Source organism: Hylobates moloch, unplaced genomic scaffold (assembly GCF_009828535.3).
Source record: "Hylobates moloch isolate HMO894 unplaced genomic scaffold, HMol_V3 SCAFFOLD_15, whole genome shotgun sequence".
Lineage (NCBI taxonomy): Eukaryota > Metazoa > Chordata > Mammalia > Primates > Hylobatidae > Hylobates > Hylobates moloch.
The window spans coordinates 11,828,952-11,844,387 of NW_026652290.1; the positions used below are offsets into that span (position 1 = coordinate 11,828,952).

Here is a 15,436-nt window from a genome sequence, read left to right on the forward strand (position 1 = left end):
AAGACCAGCCTGGGAACACAGCAAGACCCCATCCCCACAAAAAATTTAAAAATTAGCTGAATATGGTCCTATATAGCATGCCTAGCTACCTAGGAATTAGCTGAGGTGGGAGGATTCTTTGAACCCAAGAATTCAAGGTTACAGTGTGCTATGACTGTGCCACTGTAACTCCAGTCCGGATGACAGAGCTACACTGACTCTCTCTCAAAAAAAAAAAAAAAAAAAAAAAAGATTAGACATCATTTCAAATACTCATCACTTTACCATTATTCCAATGACTTAAAGATAGCTTCAAATTAAATTTCCTAATTTTCACTGGCGATGGTGCTGAAGACACAGAGACTCCCCTTTACTGTTCTTATTGGTAGTATTATTAACAATAGCACTCAAAACAAGGTGGGGGAACAGTGGGGAGAAAAATGAACTCAATCTTTTAAGAAGCTACATCTTCTCCCGTCTCTATCAGGGCTGATGGCAACACCAACACACCAGAAAGCATGAGAAGCATTCTTCTCTGTGCTTTTATCCTTTAAACCTAACCTTTTCCTTCATGCTTTAAGTCTAATCAATGGCTTCATTCTATTGATTTCCTTCCTTAAAACAATCCCATTCCATGAAGTCTTTAATCCCTTGGCTACTTCCTTATTTAAAGTCTATGTATCTCTCACCTTACTAGTCTCCTATCTCTCCAAATGCATTCTCCACACTCACTCTGAGGGACTTGGTGTGCAGGCTGCCCTCCCTTGTTCCTGTCTGCCCGGTAACCTCACACTCCTCTTACAAACCTCACCTCAATCATCGATTCATCCAACCCGATCATTCCTCCATGCAGAACTACCAAGTTTCCCATAAGCCTCACTCTGCTCTCTAGATACTTGTACTACAATATCTCTGATACTCTTTTTATTTATAAGTACGTCTTTCCCTGTAATTTTTAATCTTCTTATTAAAGGTAGGGTAATGGGTAATGTCTTTTTTTTTGAGACAGAGTCTTGCTTTGTCGCCCAGGCTGGAGTGCATTGGTGTGATCTCCGCTCACTGAAACCTCTGCCTCCCGGGTTCAAACAATTCTCCTGCCTCAGCTTCCCGAGTAGCTGGGATTACAGGTGTGCACCACCATGCCTGGCTAATTTTTGTATTTTTAGTGGAGATGGGGTTTCACCATGTTGGCCAGGCTTGTCTCGAACTCCTGACCTCAGGTGATCTGCCCACCTCAGCCTCCCAAAGTGCTGGGATTACAGGCGTGAGCCACCACGCCCGGCCTAGGTAGGGTACTGTCTTACTCTCCTGTGTGCCCGGGTGCTTTGTAAAGTGTCTGGCACACAGAAGGCTCACAACAGTTTGTTATGTGAAGGAGTGAACGGCAACATAATACAACATAACGGCAGTGATACTAAAAAGATCAAAGTTCAGGTTTAAGACATGTTACCTGCTTCCAAGGCTAGTGAATATTAAGAGAGAAACAGCCCCCTGCCCCCAATCTTAGGAAATTCTGTCTGGTTTATATGCTATCAGTTTTGGATTCTTGAGAGGTTCTCTCACAATGAAGCAAGCTAAAATATAGCTATCTTTTCTGAAAAGCCAAAAATAGGGAAAAAACCCAAGACGAGTGAGATACATTCCAATATGCTTTGGGAAATGCAGAGTAAACATGTGAACACCAAATGTGCATCACTACTACAGTGGGCATAGAAAAAAAAATTCTAAGTGAAGAATTAAACACATAACATCCTAAATGAACATTTGGTTATCAAATGTGAAAAATAAAATAGTTTATGCTCAAAATTGCCAAAATTTAATTCTAAAAAGTAAATTCACTAAAGGTTAAAACAAAAATTGTCACCTCTATGACAGATTCTTACATGTTCAACAACTCTGTTCTTCAAGTCTTTCCACCTTTTTTCACCTTCCTCTGTAGAACCAAAAACATCCGTTGCAGGACTCTCAAGGGAACCTTTTCTTAATTCCATTCCATAGTCCTCAACAAGTGTGGACCAACGCATCAACTCCATTGTGGTAAAAAGCTTTAAAAGATCCCTGAAAATTGTATACATCTTAATATTCCAAATCTGTAAAAATTAAGTATTAACTAATATAATAGCAAAGTTCAAAAAATTCAACAAAGACTGTTCTCGTTAAATTTTATTTAGAATGATACACCATATGATTATTGTGTATTTTACCAACTTTATTACCATTTTTCCCACAGTAGTTCAGAATACAGCATTCTCCCACTTAACACTCTGCTCTCTTCTGCACTGTCAATTTCTGAAATAACTGACTGTAAATGTACTCATGAAACAAACAGAAATAAGAGCCTGTTGTGTTTATGATGAAGCAAGTCTATTTTATATAATAGATTTTCACAAGTATGTATTTCTGAAAATCACAAAGCTCTAAACTACTAAAGATGAAACTCTATCAAATAGTTAATCAAAAGCTACAAATGTAGACCTGATATAAAACTTCCACTTGATAAGCAATTTAGAATAAAGTATGTTATAATCTCATTTATTGCTAATACAATGCTAAAAAAAAATTCTACCACTTTATCATCTCTAGTTTTATTCTCTAGTGTAATCTGTCAGTAACCAATTAAGAAGTACACACTTAGGCCAGGCACAGTGGCTCAAGCCTATAATCCCAGCACTTTGGGTGGCCGAGGTGGGCGGATCACCTGAGGTCAGGAATTCGAGACCAGCCTGGCCCTGGCCAACATGGTGAAACCCCATCTCTACTAAAAATACAAAAATTAGCTCGGCATGGTAGCGGGTGCCTGTAATCCCAGCTACTCGGCAGGTTGAGGCAGGAGAATCACTTGAACCCAGGAGGCAGAAGTTGCAATGAGCTGAGATTACACCATTACACTCTAGCGTGGGCAACAACAGTAAAACTCCATCTCAGAAAAAGAAGTATAGAGCCAGGTGCAGTGGCTCACGCCTGTAATCCCAGCACTTTGGGAGGCCGAGGCAGGCGGATCACGAGGTCAGGAGATCAAGAGCCTCCTGGCTAACACGGTGAAACCCCGTCTCTACTAAAAATACAAAAAATTAGCCGGGCGTGGCGGCGTGCGCCTGTAGTCCCAGCTACTCGGGAGGCTGAGGCAGCAGAATAGCGTGAACCCGGGAGGTGGAGCTTGCAGTGAGCCGAGATCGCACCACTGCACTCCAGCCTGGGCGACAGAGCGAGACTCTGTCTAAAAAAAATTAATAAATAAAATTTAAAAAAAAAGTATACACAGAAGTATACGCTTAGGTTAGCCAATTTTCTTTCAAAATGGTGTTTCGACTGAGACATATCATGCTAATTTCAAAAGTACTTACTTGTATTTGGGAATTTCTTCTAACTTCTTGTCACCACTTATTCGGTGAACCAAATCTGACTGTTCGTTGTCAAAAGGAGCCAGGATAACATAGAGTACAACACTCTTCAGAGCCTAAAAGAGTTGTACAACAAAAGTTATATGCAAGACTGGACATAATGGAAACTTTGACAAAAACTGAACAATCATGGAATAACTATATATCCATTTTAAATTTTAAAGTCTTGGCCAGGCGCAGTGGCTCACATCTGTAAACCCAGCACTTTGGGAGGCCGAGGCAGGCGGATCACCTGAGGTCAGATCAAGACTATCCTGGCTAACACAGTGAAACCCCACCTCTACTAAAAATACAAAAATAAAAAAAATTAGGCTGGGCGCGGTGGCTCACGCCTATAATCCCAGCACTTTGGGAGGCCGAGGCGGGGGGATCACCTGAGGTCAGGAGATCGAGACCATCCTGGCTAATACAGTGAAACCCTGTCTCTACTAAAAAATACACAAAATTAGCCGGGCATGGTGGCGGGTGCCTGTAGTCCCAGATCCTCGGGAGGCTGAGATAGGAGAATGGTGTGAACCTGGGAGGAGGAGCTTGCAGTGAGCCGAGATTGTGCCACTGCACTCCAGCCTGGGTGAGAGTGAGACTCTGTCTTAAAAAAAAAAAAAAAAAAAAAATTAGCTGGGCATGGTGGCACATGCCTGTAGTCCCAGCTACTCAGGAGACTGAGGCAGGAGAGTCACTTGAATCCGGGAGGTGGAGGTTGCAGTGGGCCAAGACTGCGCCACTGCACTCCAGCCTGGGCGACAGAGCGAGACTCTGTCTCAAAAACAAACAAAAAACAAATAAACAAACAAACAAAAGTCTTAAGGGGAAAAATATTGCCAGGCTGCCTTTTCATAGTGTCTTTCTATAGTATTTAGTTTTCACAAAACTATTATAATAAATCATTGCTAATCTGACTTACTCCCCTCAGCTGACATTTTTCTTGACATTCATTTTTGACAAATGCATAAAGAAAAAGTTCTTATAACAAGTTAGCAGTATAAATGTGGAATATATATATAAGCCCTTTAAACAGCTTTTGTAAAATAATTTTCCAAAGTAATGCCGGGTCTTTATCTGCAACCTTTATTAGGATATGACCCACTGTACATATTTTAAACAGGAAGTCTGTATTTCTCCAAAAGTGAGACATAATCTAAACTATGGCCGCAATTGGACTGAATCAGTAACATACTGAACAACACTGAATAGAAAGCAGCACCATACAATTGCATCTAATTATTGCAGTTAAAAAGATTTGAAAATAAAAAATGCAAATTACTCTTCTGAATAAGAAGCCATGTCAATTACACGAATATATTCTTACCTGCTGCCATTTTTCACTTTCTGCCTGTATACAGGGAGTATCATATATTGCTCTGTAGTGCTTACAAATAGACAAATAGGATCCCTCATGTTGATCCAGCTGAATCATTAAATTATAGTACTTCAACTTTAATTTCTGCAAAAAAGTTGACAAAACAAATTGGGGTTTATGGGGTTTATTCATACTTTTAAAGTAAACATGTGGTCAGAGATATGCTCACCTCTGTATTTTCTTCCTGGAAAAATTTGGTGTTAATTTTCTTGCTGATGATTTGTGTTCGAATGTAATCCTTCACAGCTAGGCAGAGCCTCATTTGCTCCAAAATAAATTCCACTCTCTCTTTCTTTTCCATTGACCCGTAGGTTTCCACCTAGCACAATAATTCCCCAAATAAGTTTATAATACTTTGCAATTTTGTGAACTGCAATAAAATGAAATGGGTATTAAAATATTCATCCTTGTTAAATAATAAGAACCTTCATGTATATAGGGAGAGTGTTGACAATTATATTAAAAGCTAGTTACCGCTAGAAAATTACAATTTATAATGGATTTTCCCCCTTTTGGTATAAAATTCTATGAATTTTAACTCATGTAGTGATTTGTGTAACCACCATCACAATGAAGACACAGAACCCCAAAAATCTTCCTCATATTGCCCCCTTATAATAACACACTTCCCCCACTCATAAGCTCTCCTAAGACATCCAATGATCTATACTTCATCACTACAAATTTGTCTTTTCAAGAATGTCAAATATAGTGTGTAATTCTTTGAGGCTGTCTTTAATGGCCTAAATTGTAAGATTCACTCAAGTTATACATCCATAGTTCATTTATTTTTATTGCTTAGTAGTATTCCATTGTACGGACATATCACAGTTTATTCACCTGTTGAAGGATATCTGAGCTGATTTTATCTTTTTACTATCACAAATAAAGCTATTCTGAACAGGTTTTGTAGACTGGGTTTATGTAAACGTAAGTTTTCATTTCCCATGGGTAAATACTCAAGAGTGGGATTGCTGGGTCATATGGTAAGCACACGTGTAACTTTATAAGAAACTGCCAAACTGTTTTCCAGACTGGCTGCACCACCTTGCATTCTCACCAGTAAGGTACAGGAGTTCCAGCTGCTTTACATCCCCACCAGCAGTGAGTGTTTTATTGTTTAAACTGTAGGCATTTTAATAGGTATATAGTGGTACCCCATTGTGGTTTTAATTTGCATCTTCTTAATGGCTAATGAGGAAATGACAATTTTCAGTATGAAAAAAGATGCCATTCACAGGCTTTCAATCAAAATCCAAAACAATTATTGGTCCCAAACATTTTGGATAAGGGATACTCAACCTATATTTCCATTAGAAAATGCTGCTGACTAAACAAAGTTTTACCAACTCTAAAATGCAGTACCTTACCTGTAACTCCTGTAAAATGGAGGCTGCCTCTTTCACATCACCATTTTGTTCTTTTATAGTTGCTAATGTTTTAGTCAGTCGCGCACGCTCAATTTCAACATAAATCTACAAATGAGAAATTTACACAATCAAAATTCCGTGGAAACGTTAAAATTTAAAAACTAGGCTGGGTGTGGTGGCTCACACCTGTAATCCCGACATTTTGGAAGGCTGAGGCAGGAGGATCGCTTGAGTCCAGGAGTTTGAGACCAGCCTGGGAAACATGTTGAGCCTGTCTCTACTAAAAATCAAAACATTAGCTGAGTGTGGCGGCATGCACCTTTAGTCTCAGCTACTTGGGGGGGTGCCACAGGAGGATCACTTGAGCCCCAGAGTTTAAGGCTGCAGTGAGCCATGATCAGGCCACTGCACTCTAGCCTCAGCAACAGAGTGAGACTGTCTCAAAAAAATAAAATAAAGGGTAGAACTGAACTACTTTTTTTTTTGTTTTTTGAGATGGAGTTTCGCTCTTGTTGCCCAGGCCAGAGTGCAGTGGCGTGATCTCGGCTCACCACAACCTCTACCTCCCGGGTTCAAGCGATTTTCCTGCTTCAGCCTCCAGAGTAGCTGGGATTACAGGCATGCGCCACCATGCCCAGCTAATTTTGTATTTTTAGTAGAGACGGTGTTTCTCCATGTTGGTCAGGCTGGTCTTGAACTCCCGACCTCAGGTGATCCACCCACCTCGGCCTCCCAAAGTGCTGGGATTACAGGTGTGAGCCACTGTGCCTGGCCAGAACTGAACTATTCTTTAACCCAGCTATAAGAATATTTTACAGCTATTGTGCACTTTATCCACCATGTACAAATACAGCTGTGAGACATTTTATATTCACAAATATAGCCATAATTCTTAAGAAAATGTCTCTATAAAACCTTACCCATATTTTGTAACTCTGCTTTAAGAACCTAAATATGAAATTACTATGTTTAACAAATAATAGGACCACAAGTTACATAAACGGCACAGAAGATGCAAAATGCCTTGTGATTATTTGAAAAGTGTGTTATATGTAGGCCAATGTCTACAATTAATACTCTAATTCTGATTTATCTTTAAATACAAGACTACCTTCTTTAAGAATATCTAATTTTGCTAGGTATTAAAGTTGTTAACATTTTTGTAGCTATAAGTAATGTTAGTAGATTTATAATTTCCAACAAATTAAACACCAAAAATATGACTACAGTATAACCTAAAGCACCTAGGGAATGAATTTTCATGCTTAGGCTTGCTTACCTTATTTTCAATAATATCAAACTAACTACAGCTTCCTACATCTATCATACATTTCTTTTTTTTTTTTTTTTTTTTTTTTTTGAGACGGAGTCTCGCTCTGTCACCCAGGCTGGAGTGCAGTGGCGCGATCTTGGCTCACTGCTAGCTCCGCCTCCCAGATTCACACCATTCTCCTGCCTCAGCCTCTCCGAGTAGCTGGGACTACAGGCGCCCGCCACCACGCCAGGCTAATTTTTTTTTTTTTTTTTTGTATTTTTAGTAGAGACAGGGTTTCACCGTGGTCTCGATCTCCTGACCTCATGATCCGCCTGCCTCGGCCTCCCAAAGTGCTGGGATTACAAGCGTGAGCCACCACGCCCGGCCTCTATCATACATTTTTTTTTTTTGAGATGGAGTCTAGCTCTGTCACCCAGGCTGGAGTACAGTGGCGCGATCTCGGCTCACTGCAAGCTCCGCCTCCTGGGGTCACGCCATTCTCCTGCCTCAGCCTCCCCAGTAGCTGGGACTACAGGCGCCCGCCACCACGCCTGGCTAATTTTTTGTATTTTTTTTTAGTAGAGGCGGGGTTTCACCTTGTTAGCCATGATGGTCTCGATCTCCTGACCTCGTGATCCGCCCACCTCGGCCTCCCAAAGTGCTGGGATTACAGGCGTGAGCCACCACACCTGGCCTGTATCATACATTTCTTACTTTGTTATCTTTGAATATTATTTCCTCTATGTCTAAAATGCTCTTCTCCCACACCCTGACCCTGCAGAATTTTTATTCATTTTTTTTTAAAGTCACATATAAATCTGTGATAAGATACCCAATTCCCAGAAAAATCTAGATATACCATGGCTGTCAGTATTTAAATAGATTCATTTGCAGAAAGGGATGTACAAAGACATTGGTTGAATTAGTGATGACATTTTGTTTATTTCTTTAAAAAATAAACATAAAAATATACAAAATATCTACATACGTTAAGTATCTCTGAATACAGAAAAAACAGTTCATATCATTGTGAGTTATGTCAACAGAAAATTTACCTTTCCTTCGGTAACCATTCGTAGAGTATCAATTAATCGAAGTTTGATAGGAAGGTCTGTGATTTCCTCAACATAAGTACAGCACTGTTGAACCATTTTGGCAACAGCCTAAAATATTAAAAACCATTTCATAAGTAAAATACATTCCTCACAGACTGAAAAAAACGTATTTTATTGATCAAAGAGCAATGATCGAACTTGGTCTTCCCAAGTAACTCTAGACACTGAAATGTCACAAAGAACATCACATCGAAATCTCACTGATACCTAAAAAGTACCGAGTATCTCGTAACAAGTCGGTAAAAGTCAGGAAAACCTCAGATGCAGAAATGCAGCCAAGCAGGAAAGCATGGAAGAAATGGCATCTGACTAGGGGAAGAGAAAGCAGAGGTCCACAGCAGCTTGAAGCCATGACCTGCAGAAACTGTGACCGAGGAGGAAAAAGGCAGTGGCAGAGGCAAAAGGTGAAACGGTTCTACCACCTGGGTGGGAGGAAGAGCCACAGTCACCCAAATTCACCTCAATACCATGTGACACTGAGAGCCAGAGACCCTCATGCCTTCAGTTTCCTCACAGGTTATATCAAGGGGCTAGAATACATTCCCTTCAGCACTAACATTCTATGATCCAGGTCACAAATCAGCAAACATTTTCTGTAAATTTTTGCAAATGTTCATAAAGTAGTTATTTTGGACTTTGTGGGCCACACAGTCTCTGTAGCAACTATTCAACTCTGCCTCCTTAAAAACAAATGAGCGTGGCTGTGTTCCAATGACTTTATTTATAAAAATAGGAGGCGGGTGGGATTTGGTTTGTGTCCCATCATTTGCCAATGCTTGATCTAGATTTTAAGCAATATATGATAATCATTAACAATTAGGACCATGGGTCAGGCGCGGTGACTCACACCTGTAATCCCAGCACTCTGGGAGGCTGAGGCAGGTGGATCACGAGGTCAGGAGATCGAGACCAACCTGGCTAACATGGTGAAACCCCGTCTCTACTAAAAATACAAAAAAATTAACCAGGCGTGGTGGCGGGTGCCTATAGTCCCAGCTACTTGGGAGGCTGAGGCAGCAGAATGGTGTGAACCCAGGAGGCGGAGCTTGCAGTAAGCCAAGATCACGCCACTGCACTTGAGCCTGGGCGATAGAGACTTGTCTCAAAATAATAATAATAATAATAATAATAATTAGGACCATAAGTCATCAAGAAAATGTTAAATTACATTAAGTATATTTTGGTTAAGGCAGCAGAAAAGTGAATAGAATATCTTAGAAAGATTTCCATGAAAAACATTTTATGTTTAAGCAGCTCAGGCTAAATGTTTTTGTTGTGGAGGTGGTTTTATTTTATTTTAGATTCAGGGGGTACATGTGGAGGCTTGTTTCATGAATATATTGTATAGTGGTGAGGTATGGGCCTCTAGCGAACCTATCACCCAAACAGTGAACATTGCATCCAATAGGTAATTCTGGATACACAGGTAACCCTCACCTCCTTTTTTTTTTTTTTTTTTTTTTTTGAGACAGTCTTGTTCTGTCCCCCAGGCTGGAGTGCAGTGGCGCGATCTCGGCTCACTGCAAGCTCCGCCTCCCGGGGTTCACGCCATTCTCCTGCCTCAGCCTCCCGAGTAGCTGGGACTATAGGCGCCCGCCAACACGCCCGGCTAATTTTTTGTATTTTTAGTAGAGACGGGGTTTCACCGTGTTAGCCAGGATGGTCTCGATCTCCTGACCTCGTGATCCGCCCGCCTCGGCCTCCCAAAGTGCTGGGATTACAGGCTTGAGCCACCGCGCCCGGCCCCCTCACCTCCTTTCATCCTCCCTGCTTTTGGAGTCCTCAGTGTCTGTTATTTCCACCTTTTTTTTTTTTTTTAATTGAAAACATTTTTTTGGCTGGGTGCGGTGGCTCACGCCTGTAATCCCAGACTTTGGGATGCTGAGGCCGGCAGATCACGAAGTCAAGTGATCGAGACCATTCTGGCCAACATGGCAAAACCCAGTCTCTACTAAAAATACAAAAATTAGCCAGGTCTGGTGGTGCATGCCTGTAGTCCCAGCTACTCAGGAGTCTGAGACAGGAGAATTGCTTGAACCCAGTGAGCCAAGATCGCGCCACTGCACTCCAGCCTGGCGACAGAGCGAGACTCTGTCTCAAAAAAAAAAAAATTTTTTTTTTTTAAAGAGATGGGGCCTCACTTTGTCACCCAGGCTGGAGTGCAGTGGCATGACCACAGCTCACTGCTACCTCAAATTCCTGGGCTCATGTGATCTTCCCACCTCAGCCTCTTGGGTAGCTGGGACTACAGGCATGTGCCACCACACTCAGCTAATTTTTGAAAGTTTTTTTGTAAAGACAGGGGTCTTACCATCTTCATGCCCATGTGCATCTACTGTTTAACTTCCATTTATCGATGAGAACAAGCAGTATTAAACTTTTAACTATCTGAAACACTGGCTATGTAGAGACCTAGGCATTCTGGAAAGCTATGGTTTTATTGTAAACTATAACTCTTTCAATAAGTTCAAGGCCCTAGGACATGTAGTGTCTCACAAAACATAGGATGCCTGTAAAGTTAATTATAATAATAATTTCTAGAAGAGCACACAACTTGATAATTCTAAAAGCTGTGCAAAAAATACATTAACAGAAATCAGATGGGGTTAAAAACAACAACTACAGTAGTCCCTACTTACGAAGGTTTTGCTTTCCAGTTTCAGTTAGCCATGGTCAACTGGTGTGAAAACATTAAATGGAAAACTCCATGTATAAACAATCTACAAGCTTTAAGCTGTACACCATTCTGAGTAGTGATGAAATCAAATGCAGTCCCTCAAATCACCCTTTGGTCCAGGTCTCCACACCACCCACCCTAGTCACTCAGTAGCCATCTCAGTCTCATGTGATCCACTGGACACCAGATCCACTGTATCCCGTGCAGCGCTTGTGCTCAAGCAACCCTTATTATACTTCATAATGGCTTCAAAGCCCAAGAGTGGTGATGCTGGCCATTTGTATACGCCAAAGCGAAGCCATAAAGTGCCTCCTTTAAATGAAAAGGTGAAAGTTCTCAACAAGGAAAAACCATAGTGGATATATGGTTTCATACTATCTGTGGTTTCTGGTCTCCAGAGAGGGTTTTTGGAGATATTCCTTACGGACAAAGGGGGACTACTATACATCAATACGCTAACAATGCAATGGGGAAGCTATTAAAAAAATTCTAATAATAAGTGAACATCCTGCTCCTCTCTGCAAAAAATGCAAGACATTCAGGAAGTTAGAGTTGGAGTGACCCCTTGGGCTCAAGTGACAGACAATGAATAGAAACCACTCATATTAAGCAATCTAGAAAAGGTTATTTCCTTCCTTCCTTTCCTTCCCTTCCTCCTTTCCCCCCTCTCCCTCTCTCTCTTTTGAGACAGTCTCGCTCTGTCGCCCAGGCTAGAGTGCAGTGGGGCGATCTTGGCTTACTGCAACCTCCGCCTCCCGGGGTTCAAGCGATTCTCCTGCCTCACACTTCTGAGTAGCTGGGACTATGTGCGCCACCACGCCTGGCTAATTGTTTTTGTATTTTTAGCAGGGACAGGGTTTCGCCATGTTGCCCAGGTTGGTCTTAAACTCCTGAGCTCAGGAAATCCGCCTGCCTTGACCTCCCAAAGTGCTAGGATTACAGGTGTGAGCCACCATGCCCAGCCAAAAAGTTTATTTTCTTAAAGTTACTTTCTAAGTCTGCTTAAGCAAAAAATAAATTTTGTAAGTAAAAAATAATTATGAGAAAAGTGGACTTCGTGGGCCAAAGAGACATTTATGTTTCCTAAGAACTTTCCATAGCTATGAAGACATAATGTTACATGGAAAGGAGCATGCCTGGCTCCAGTTCTGGTTGTCACTAGCCAGCTGTGAGAGAGACTCAAATTCCTCTCTCTCCAAGAAGCCTTCCCCAATAAATCTAACTCAACATATTTTCTTCCTTCTTTCACATTTCTTTGTACATCCTATTACTCTTGTGTCACTTATACATTGCCTAATGTATGTGTAGCAATTTAAAAAAAATCGTAAGACTACTTGTTAAAGATGTGCTATGATTACTTGTGACTTACATACGTTACTAACCAATAGGGTGCCAAGGGCAAGAGCTATAGGCTGCATGTCTCTTCACATTCCAAGCACTTTACATAAAAATATGTTTCTCCATTTGGAAATTAACAGGGCCAGGGGCCAGGCACGGTGGCTCATGCCTGTAATCCCAGAACTTTGGCAGACAAGGCAAAGGCAGGAGGACTGCTTAAGCCCACGAATTAGAGGCCTGGTCAACATAGCAAGACTCCATCTCTACAAAAAGCACAAAAATTAGCTGGGTGTGATGGCTTGTGCCTGTAGCCCCAGCTACTCGGGAGGCTGAGGGGGAGGACGGCTTGAGCCCATGAGATTGAGGCTGTAGTGAGCTATGATTGCACCACTGTACTCTAGCCTGGGCGACAGAGTGAGACTGTTTCAAAAAAAAAAAAAAAGGGAAGAAAAAAGTAAGCGTTGGCTGGGCGCGGTGGCTCACGCTTGTAATCCCACCACTTTGGGAGGCCGAGGCGGGCGGATCACGAGGTCAGGAGATCCAGACCACTGTGAAACCCCGTCTCTACTAAAAATACAAAAAATTAGCCGGGCGTGGTGGCGGGCGCCTGTAGTCCCAGCTACTCGGAGAGGCTGAGGCAGGAGAATGGCGTGAACCCGGGAGGCGGAGCTTGCAGTGAGCCGAGATTGCGTCACTGCACTCCAGCCTGGGCGACAGAGCAAGACTCCGTCTCAAAAAAAAAAAAAAAAGAAAAAAGTAAGCGTTAAGGAACACCCCCTACTAGCTCTGAGTTTTTATGGCATGAGAAATTAAAGTTTAAGATGTGTGCTTTGAATTGTCCTAATACTACATAAAACATAAATTTTTGATTTCAACCTGGGTTGCCCCAAGACTTCTAATTAAGGAGCCTTTTCAAAATTGTCCCATAGAGAGTAAGTTTCTTAGAAAATAGAGTAAGATGATGGTTTGTCTAATAATTGTCTCTCAAACCAGTGAACTGGGCACCAAAAGGCACATTTAAATAAATTTCATGGCCGGGTGCGGTGGCTCATGGCTGTAATCCCAGCACTTTGAGAAGCTGAGGTGGGTGGATCACTTGAGGTCAGGAGTTCAAGACCAACCTGGGCAACATGGTGAAACCCTGGCTCTACCAAAAATACAAAAATTAGCTGGGTGTGGTGGCACATGCCTGTAATCTCAGCTACTTGGGAGGCTCAGGCAGAAGCAGTACATAAACCCGGGCGGCGGAGGTTGCAGTGAGCAGAGATGGTGCCACTGCACTCCAGCCTGGGCGACAGAGCAAGACTCTGTCTCAAATAAATAAATACATAAATTTCACATTCACATATTTTAGGTTGTCTCAATTAAATCTATACTAATTCTTAATATCGGCTTGTATATTTTTGTTTTTGTTTTTGTTTTTTTTTTTGAGACAAGCATCTCATCCTGTTGCCCAGGCTGCAATGCAATGGCACAATCTCGGCTCACTGCAACCTCTGCCTCCCCAGTCAAGTGATTCTCCTGCCACAGCCTCCCAAGTAGCTGGGATTACAGGCGCCTGCCACCACACTCAGCTAATTTTTGTATTTTTTGTAGAGACAGGGTTTCACAGGATTGCCCAGACTGGTCTCGAACTCCTGGGCTCAAGCAATCCGCCAACCTTGGCCTCCCAAAGTGCTGGTATTACAGGTTTGATTCACCGCACTGAGCCAACACTGTATTTTATATGCATGTAAACTTACCTAAAGAAAAATAAACCAAAATCAATTACAGTAACTCTGGCTTTTGCAAAAAAACTTTAATCCACTTTAACACTATCCTTACCCTAGAAGCAGTCTAATTAATAAAATCAGGAATTTGGCCAGTAACACTATATATATATCTATTTTTGGTTCCATTACATCCTCTTTCACAATGTCATTGTCTTTATTATTTAAAGCAAGAAATTAAAACCCAGAAACTACTCAGGAAACAGTATTTAAAAGATGAGATAAAAATGTAAAAAATGAGATCTACTTGTACAAGGGAACATTTAAATATATCTCAAGAAGAATAAGGAAACAGTAAAGAAAATCCAACTTCACCAAAACACTAAAAGAGAACTTACATAATCTCTAAACAAAATGAGCAAAATAGTCTCTCTAAAAACGGCCTCAAAAATAAGTTGGAAGCCGGGAGCAGTGGCTCATGCCTATAATCCCAGCACTTTGGGAGGCCGAGGTGGGAAAATCACTTAAGCCCAGGAGTTCAAGACCAGCCTGGGCAATGTAGCGAGACCCAAGACCCCATTTCTACACACACACACACACACACACACACACACACACACACACACACACACGATTAAATGTTTAACAGTACATTCTTTTGGCAGACTTCAGTTTTCTCAGGCAGGCACTCTAAGTGGGGGTTGGGTCATCCTGGAAATGCAGCCTTGAGCTGTTAGAAACAATCTTAGTATTTGTTTAAGTCTACACAGGACAAGGTTAAGGACTTGTCAAGAAGAGGGCTCAGAGAGTTTAGTCAAGGAGAGAAATCGTTTTTAACATGCATAGTTTTTGAATGTCAGTAATACCTCAAAAAGCTGTTTTGCAAAAAAATCATGTATTGGCATAATATAAGAAAATTTGAAATATTTAGTTACTACTAAAAAATATTTTAAAACAGCATAGAGGGCCAGGCGCGGTGGCTCACGCTTGTAATCCCAGCACTTTGGGAGGCCGAGGCGGGCGGATCACGAGGTCAGGAGATCGAGACCACAGTGAAACCCCGTCTCTACTAAAAATACAAAAAATTAGCCGGGCGTGGTGGCGGGCGCCTGTAGTCCCAGCTACTCGGAGAGGCTGAGGCAGGAGAATGGCGTGAACCTGGGAGGCGGAGCTTGCAGTGAGCCGAGACTGCGCCACTGCACTCCAGCCTGGGCGACAGAGCGAGACTCCGT

The 15,436-nt window shown here is 41.8% G+C and overlaps 1 protein-coding gene across 1 annotated transcript in view; it reads right to left on the minus strand.

Annotated features, from left to right (window-relative positions):
• The window catches only part of PSMD12 (proteasome 26S subunit, non-ATPase 12), a 30,734-nt gene that overhangs the window by 5,124 nt on the left and 10,174 nt on the right, over positions 1-15,436 (minus strand). Inside the window, exons 4-9 of the mRNA XM_032177063.2 lie at positions 8,421-8,528; positions 6,111-6,215; positions 4,910-5,059; positions 4,690-4,824; positions 3,324-3,436; positions 1,863-2,037 (exon numbers count right to left, since the gene is read on the minus strand). Coding sequence (XP_032032954.1) covers positions 1,863-2,037; positions 3,324-3,436; positions 4,690-4,824; positions 4,910-5,059; positions 6,111-6,215; positions 8,421-8,528 — 786 coding nt within the window. The remainder of the gene's footprint in view (positions 1-1,862; positions 2,038-3,323; positions 3,437-4,689; positions 4,825-4,909; positions 5,060-6,110; positions 6,216-8,420; positions 8,529-15,436) is intronic.